The sequence below is a fragment of the Cupressus sempervirens genome, chromosome 3 (genome assembly GCF_028749045.1).
Source record: "Cupressus sempervirens isolate cs-2001-9-10 chromosome 3, ASM2874904v1, whole genome shotgun sequence".
Classification (NCBI taxonomy): Eukaryota; Viridiplantae; Streptophyta; class Pinopsida; order Cupressales; family Cupressaceae; genus Cupressus; species Cupressus sempervirens.
Genome location: NC_143120.1, coordinates 879,096,205 through 879,104,843, shown reverse-complemented (window position 1 = coordinate 879,104,843; position 8,639 = coordinate 879,096,205). Strand labels below are relative to the sequence as shown.

General features: G+C 33.0%; 1 protein-coding gene across 1 annotated transcript; it reads left to right on the top strand.

The window, feature by feature from the left end:
• The first annotated feature begins 7,487 nt into the window (after window positions 1-7,487).
• LOC149569595 (uncharacterized) lies at window positions 7,488-8,264 on the top strand. The gene has a single exon (XM_089816947.1). The coding sequence runs from the start codon at window positions 7,488-7,490 to the stop codon at window positions 8,262-8,264; it is 777 nt and encodes a 258-aa protein (XP_089673073.1).
• Window positions 8,265-8,639: the final 375 nt, after the last annotated feature.

The window sequence follows — 8,639 nt, the reverse complement described above, 5'->3', positions numbered from 1 at the left end:
TCATCATATTGTGAACAAAATATCAAAATCTTGGGTGTCTTCCAAACCTTTGGTCTTGGTACTTTATTAAATGAACTGCATATTCATGCATGTATACTCTTTGTATTCGTGGTTGCAATGGAAGTGCAACACCATTAGGGAATAGGGCTGGAAATGCTAAATCTAGTAGTCCTTCAGTATTATACTCATTTATAGGAGATGAATCTATATTAGGCCAATATATGATGTCTTCTGCATCATCTTGTAGATCAAGCTCCCTTTTCAAATTGTATAGTTCACGTTGCTTAATTGGAAACTTAGGTATAAGTGAGGAGGTTTGGATTGGAAGCAGTTCATCCTCAATATCATCCAAGCCTATTCGATCAGCTATTGTAGTCATCTCATTTTCTATGTCAATTGTGTGTAGGGATCCTAATATATTCGTATTTTCATCAGGAAGCTAAGATAAATTTTCTTCACTTACAATTACATCATGATAATATGGATCATTCTGTAATTTGTATTGTAGTGCATCTCTAACATGGCTTCTTTTCACATAACAATCATATGTGCACCCTTCTGTGTGTTCTCTATGTACTATTAAAATATCTAGCTCGTCGACTCGTCGTGGTAATATCTTGGCAATGGCTTGAATATCTTGTGGAAAGCTGATTGTATGTCCACTATATTTATATTGGCCAACATGGCATGTTTTCTTGTAATATTGGAGCCACCCTAGCAATCAATATGTCCTCTACCTGGGTTAATCTTTTTAGTACAATTGGTTGGTCACCTGGGTCCATGTTGTTGAGTGCTGAAAACCTATGAATACCCTTCTCATTAGAACACCTCTTACATATAACATTACTATGTGAGAGGTGTACATTTATTCCTAGGTATCGTTCCTTACATGTGGTGCATGTATGTTGTTGAGAAAGTGCATCTAACTGACGTCAAAAATTTTCCATTGCAAGTATGAACTTAGAATTACTATTGAATGATACATCTAGAGGTGTGAAATCTTCCATCAAACCTTTAGGTTCCATTGGTTGATTCTGTTTGTACCGTGTATGGTTTTTCCAGGCCAATTCTTCTTTGTGGTGGATGTAGTAGTTATGACTACATTTACAATGTTGTAACCTTTGAGCATCATCTTGTTCAGCACCTTCTTGCATTTTCCCAATTTGTGAGTTACTTATTGGAGGAGGTAACTAAGCCCCATGTGTAAGATCAGATTGTTGTTTTTGTATTCTTTTTTTCTTTCGACGTTCTGATATCTCTTCTTTGTGTCGAGCATAGTAAGCTCAGTTCCTTTCAAGCGCTTTCTGTATCTTTAGTGGCAATTGATTTGATGTCACTTCACTTCCTTCAATATTAATGTTTTCCATCTAAAAAAAACACATTTCCTTATGTTAATTAGTCAATGGCAAGATATAACAATATGTTTTAAATGTTTATTGATTCACATTTGTTAGAGTAATGATGTCTAAACTTGGCAACATGTAGTGTATACGACATTATAAGCACGTCAATATCTACTACGTATGTCTTGGCAGTTTCAAATATCAAAAAATGAGCTTATTGTGTGCCTTATGAAAGATTCTTACACTTGTATCATGGAGTGCCTAATAATTCGAGATTCAGTACTAATGCTTGTTACCTATAAGAGCATTTCCTCTTGTTATTTAGTGTCTTACAAGATACAACACGATATTTTCACTATTTAGTGATACACGGTTACTAGAGCAGAAATATATGGTCATGGAACTGTAGAATGTATAGATTGTGTTTGCCTTACCTGTTCTTAACATCAAGATAGGATAGGTATTCTATTTTCCTTTATAGAGTACATCATATTCATGTATAAGATCACTATCTTAATATTTCATATAGATGAGTAGTATGTACATATACTAGCTTTTATGTAGAATCTATTGTGTATTATATGCATATATAAACATATTATGTTGATATTGAATTTGGCCCAACATCATATAGAGTTCTTTTTTAACGTGAAGAATACATGATATTCTTCTTCACAGTACATTATGTTGATGTTACCATTATATACTTGTACCATGTACATTCCTAATCCAATTTCTTATAGATATGCTTAATATCTACATGGCAATATTTTTTTTCCAGATGTATGCATAATATACACATGACAACATTGGAGTACACCTTTGCATTTTCCCTCGTGTCCTTTTGTCTTTGGATGGTGTAATCTACTGGCCTTCTTGGTTGAGTGGTTGAATAGTACACATATTTACAATCCTTTCGATCAATGTATTGCTCTCTAATGTGAAATCTATTGGAGATACTTTTGTAACAGTTGCCTTTATGCGTTCTTCATCATTATACATCTCATGTGCACATGTGATTGTGAATACATATTTTTTGTGTTGAACATCTCTTATACATTGTTCCGTACTCTTATCAGTAGTGTCATCAAATTGAAGGTTGTACAAAATGTTTGCTAACATGCCCATCAATTGTGTCCTAGCTTCATCGAAGGCAGAAGCCCATACTTCACCTGTATGATCCTGCAATTTTAGCTGAGCTATGTACTTGTAATTGCATTGAGTGACGACTTGTTCACATTTTGGGCAATACCACTCCATATCATTTGTTTTTATCTAGTCCCTTCTTGCATTGGTTATTGTTAACTATTCTAGGACAAGCTGAGTAACAAAATTTCTCTTTATTGAGAAATATTAGTGTTGCCTTCAAAATGCACTAGAATTGTTGAGATGTTGTCAATCCATGTTGTTTAATATCACTAATTGTCATTTGTGCAGTTGGAAACAATGCGAGATTGAGTTGTCCTGAGGCTGTGTGGAGGTTGGTGATGTTTTCCTCATACCAGTGCTTCAATTGTTCAGTTTTTGGTATTGCAGGGTTTATCAGCAAAGATGTGTTACTTAGGGTAGTTATAACCCTTCCATTAAATTTAGATGTTCTCCCATTTTTTATAGCAAGAACTACAATTTCTTGGAGGTAATACTTTTTTTGAAGATCTGCACCTTCTCGCTCAGTAGTTGTACCCCACAATGTGATACCTATTGTAGTACGAGACATGTCCAACATAGTGATGGTACGTCTAGGGAACTCTTTTCCATCTTTTCTTTTAATTGTTGAGGTTTCTTGTACATGGAAAACAATTCCAAGAAGATCAACATCCATATTGGTTGGCATTTGAATAATTTTATCAATTGGTGTAAAAGTGATTTGGTGCATAGGGATAGATGGATCATCTCCACAGGAGGAAACCTTTGAATCTGACATCAAGGTTATCTCTAGTTCACTATTGAGCTTATTATAAAATCTATTAGCACTTTTCACGATACCACAAGCTATTGTGTAGATAGCTCCAACTTGTATATTATCATAATGGATGCTTGCTATGTCATTGAAGTAGGTGATTCAAGTTTTGGTGCCTTCATTATCTACTACATCAAAACTAAACACTTGGCCATGTTTATTATCCTTGATGTAATGGTGCATATCTTTCTTTGTAGTTACATGAGCCTTTATATGCCACCTTGTTTGATATGGATTTAAATCTTTAATAGGCATCAATATGGTGGGCATTTCATTGTTTACTTTAGGGCTCGCTATACCCAGGAGTCTAGGTGGCTTGTGTATGGTTGTCGTAGGAGAGACTCCTATTTTTTATTTTGATGATGTGGCATCTACCATGTGTACAGCTTTCTTATCACAATTGTCTATATCTAAAGCAGTTGGGCTCCCAATAGTTACGTGTTTTGTGTGAACAATCTCTAGCTCCATTATTATGATCCACCTAAAAATTTAGATGTAAGAGTTTGTAAATCAAATAGTTGTAAACACAATAAAATAGTTCTTGTGAAAAATAGGGTAAAATTATGTACTCGCCGCATTTTGGTCGATTTCGAACAACTATATTCTATTAAACGAACAATTTTTCCAACTCTGATGTCCTCAAACAATATATATTTGTTATATTTCTTTGGTAGTGTTGCACGATGTTTGTGAATGCCGTCAGATATGTATAACCTATAGCACAAAGTATCTTCAAGTTCATTTCCAATTTGTTCAATTGAGAATACTTGTACTGTCAGTGCTAGAGCTGCATTACCATTGTACAATAATTTCACAGCACCTATTGTTAATGGATCCATTATTTGCAACACCCCTAGTTTATCTGCAAAAGTTAGAGTCTATGCTTACTTAGATATTTATTTGGGAAACACTTTAGAGAAATCACAAGTGGAATATAACATAGACTTAAACAATCAACATTATTAACAACTCCTCTAGAATATCTAATGTTAATGGCCTTACCATTTGGTACGCTCTTGGTATTTATGTAAATTCCAAAGTCATAATCTATGTTTGAGTAGATATAAGTCTAGGAACACTCTACACCATTTATAGTTGGAGCTTCACTCTAAATAATCAACATTGGCAGCATTCATTTATCCCACTTTTGTAGACACGTTTGTTATATGATTAATTCCTAGTTGGCATCTAACAATACTACAATTATATTGATGATCTATATTTCTAGTATAAATATAATGATCTCACTATGAGTGACACTTTGTCAAATAATGAATGGTACCTAATAGTCATATAAGTGTATTGTTTATACATATTTTTAATTCACATCACTAATATTCTTTTATATACGATATGTGTGATATTCAGGTATACATGGCCTATAAAGTCAAGTACAATAGTTCATCAAAGTTAAGATAACTCATATTCTTGTATATATCAAATATATATGATATGATGTATGCATGAGCTACAATGTCTATTTCAATATTCCATGAGTTTATGTTATTTATATGTGTAGAATGATTGTTTAAATTAATATTTAGGTAAGGAGTTGCATGATGTGTAAATGAATTTCCAAATCGTGCTTATTAAAACCTATACTCAATATGATCCCATTACAATCGCAAGTGTAGATGCATCCAAAAAGAACATACAATGGATACGAGCTCTATGGGAGAGTACAATGTCACCATTACAATTGTATGGACTATAAATAGCACGTCATGGTTTTACAAAAATGATTAGTATATAACACATATCAAAGTTGCATGTACAAATGCATAAATGTATAAATAGTACAACATGGTTTTACAACCACCGAATGATAGAGATAATATGTACATTTAGGGAAGTGTATGGAGCATCATGCAAACAATCATTATGTATATAATAGTTTGAATACAAGATATATGCACATTCACATCATCCCAGTGTTGGTGCTTGGTAGAACAAGTATCCAATGATCATGGCCTCCACACTTCATTCAAGTAGCTAAGAAGTGTCTGCTTTAAATACTCTGTCCCCTCTACTCCATAGAGCCTAGCATAATAGCTCTCTTTTGCATTATTATAAAATACATTCATGATTGAGGCAGTCATATTACATATGTCCTTTGCATCACGAAGCACCTCCAAATCATGGTCTTCCAAAAGGTCGAGGTTTATGCATTCCATCCTTAATTTCTCAATGATGTTTTGACAAGCTTCTGAAAATTCACCTGTCATGTTCTTCATACTATCTTTAATGAAAAGTAGTGATTCATCTGACATGGAGCCAACTGAACTTTGTGGTGATGTGTTACTATTGGATTTTGCTGATATCTTGCTAGATGTGGAATCAGAGATCGTAACCACATCATTAGACTCCTGATTGAGTGCCATTTTTCCTGGCATAAAAATGAAATGAAATGATCAAATATGATTATAACCCTATTAGATGTATAATCTCGAAGCTTTTATCTCTTGTTCCTATATCCCCCCCTTCTTGATCTTTATTACAGTATTTGTGTGATATGAGGAATATAGATTTAGCATGTGAATTTTATGAGTGGTAGGAAGAATATATATCTTTAGTCTTTATAATGTCATGAAATCATGATATAGCTCTATATATATGTAGATGTCAGCCCAATGAAATTATTTTTGTATACATAATGATGACATTCTAAATCAAATTTGTGAGCTTATAAGTAAGTTTAATAATTTCCATCTATTATATAACCTAATTTTATGTTTATTCTCAACCACAAGAACGTGATCTTATACTATATCTTATATTAATTTACAAGTTTATTAATTTATATCTACTATATAATGTAATTTTATATTTATTACAAACTATGAGAACTCTATCTTCTACCATATTTTATACTCCAATAAATGGAAGCATTTATTTTAAAAAGATTCAAATAGTAATTTTTCATAAATATAAGCATGAATCTTTGTATGTTTAATTGAAGAATAGTTATTTAGCTTTCCAACTCTATTTAATTCTCCTATTGTTTGATTTCATTGTGTAAGTCACCCGTTCTTAAAATTGTCTTTCTTGAAACCTATAAAAAATCGAGCCTATGCTAGGAAATTTGCGACTAAACTGCTTACAAGTTGATTACATTGTCCTCCTAACCGAGAATATTGGAAGCCTATTATGACCAAACACTAACCCGCCTTAGTGACCGAACATAGTGGAAGCCTATTATGACTAAACATTATCCCTAATATTTTTAATCATAAGCATAATTCTATTCTTGATTGGACAATCATTCTAAATCGAACCCTAATATCATTTACAAGTCTTGCATTAATTGTACCAAAAACCTTAACTCTAAATCGATTGTATAAAACTCATTTGTATTTTATTATTTCTATTTAGATTCTTACTCATATATCTCTCTCATGCTCATATATATCTATCATGATTTTATATATTTTGTTTTTTTTTACATGAATTATTTATTATATTATTCTAGTGTATTTTTTATATTACATATATATATATATATATATATATATATATATATATATATATATATATATATATATATTCTGATGTTTTCAAATCACCAATAGTACATATGCTGTCAAAGTATTGGCATAAATTGACTCTAGGGTTTTAATAGTACATTAATTTTCCTACATTGTAAATTTCATATCAAGGTAGGAGGAAACATAACATTCAAAATTTAATTATTTCTTCAGCTTTCAAAGTCTTAGAATAGCTAATAGTGAAAAGGTAGTTTATCGAATAAAATCCAAGTTTTTCAGGATACATGGTTATACAAATACAAGAATTATGCATGGCAACAGGGATTGTCCATTCATTTTCTTTATTCTATGCCTTAAAATCCATGATGGTTATATGAATGGTGCAGATGCATTGCTTCAAGATGCTGATACATGTACAAAGTTTCAGCTAAGTAATTAGGTGGGATGGCTATTGTCACCACAATATGTCTCAACATGCGTAAATGATAAGGGAAAGCAATGATGGGAAGCCTAACATGAATCACAAATCACAAGAGTCCTGGAAATATGATGGCATGCCAAGGCAACCATAGGAATTACACTCTCCGAACCCATAAATGGAGATCCTTTTTTGAAATATGAGAAACAAATGTATTAGATCTAGATATATCTCCACCCAAGGACACTAAATATGTCACAGAAAGACCTTCATCAAATAAAATGACTTCTCTTAAGGGAAAGAATAACAATAGTACAAAGGTGCACGATGAGTTAGCAGTTGAAAATGTAGAATTTGACAACCATCTCCAATCTAAGAAAATACTGAATGATGATGAAGACTCCCTTAGAACGGTTAGCAATGCAGGGGATTTAACAACAACAAAAGTTTTAAATAAAATAACAACAATATTGTCTGAGAGGCGCAATTCAGTGACATCCTATTCAGCTTATGGACCATCTTTACTAGATGAGAAAGAGGAGAATGTAGGCCAGTTTCTCTACCTAGAAGGAGTTGAGCACCTAATGTGGAATACTTACGATGTGCATTTCTATGCATCCTTTGCGTTGCTTATGCTGTTTCCAAAACTTGAGCTCAACATTCAGAGGGACTTCATTGCTGCTGTTTTGATGCATGATACAGAGAAAGTGAAATTTATATTTAAAGGTGATTGGGGTGTCAGAAAGGTCTTAGGTGCAGTATCGCATGATCTTGGACTCAATTATCCCTGGTTTGAAGTGAATGTTTACAATGTTCATGATTCTAGTAGATGGAAAGATCTCAACCCCAAATTTGTTCTGCAAATTTACAGGGATGTGGTTGCAACTGGCGACAAATCATTTGCCTGTGTTGTTTGGCCTTCCGTTTACAGTGCAATGGCTTACATGGACCAATTTGACAGAGACAGAGATGGAATGATAGAAAATGAAGGTTTTTCGGATCAAATGTATGATGCATGGTCTGTTTCTAGTGCCAGTGCCTATTCTGGTGGGCTTTAGTTAGCAGCCCTTCAGGCAGTTGCTGCAATGGCAGATGAAGTTGGTGACAAAACTTCTGGAGAACATTTTAGGGTTAAATTTCACAAGGCAAAAGCTGTGTATGAAATAAATAAACTCATAAATGATATACAATCTCGCATTGAAATTGTATAAACTGAATAATTGGTTAAGCCAATCATTTATCTGATAGTCCAAACTTAGGACAGGCTGTTCAAGGCAAAATAAATCATCAATTACATAAATGAAAGCTACATCTAGTGACAAACATTAACATCAATAGTCTTGTAAGACACAAAAAGAGACGATAATAACAATGAGAATGATCATCTCCATAACATAGATATAATCGTGTCATGTTCTTATATATTTTTCCTA

Bases quoted from the DNA above. Each gene is read 5' to 3' on its own strand.
- LOC149569595 (XM_089816947.1), top strand. From the start codon at position 7,488: ATGACTTCTCTTAAGGGAAAGAATAACAATAGTACAAAGGTGCACGAT.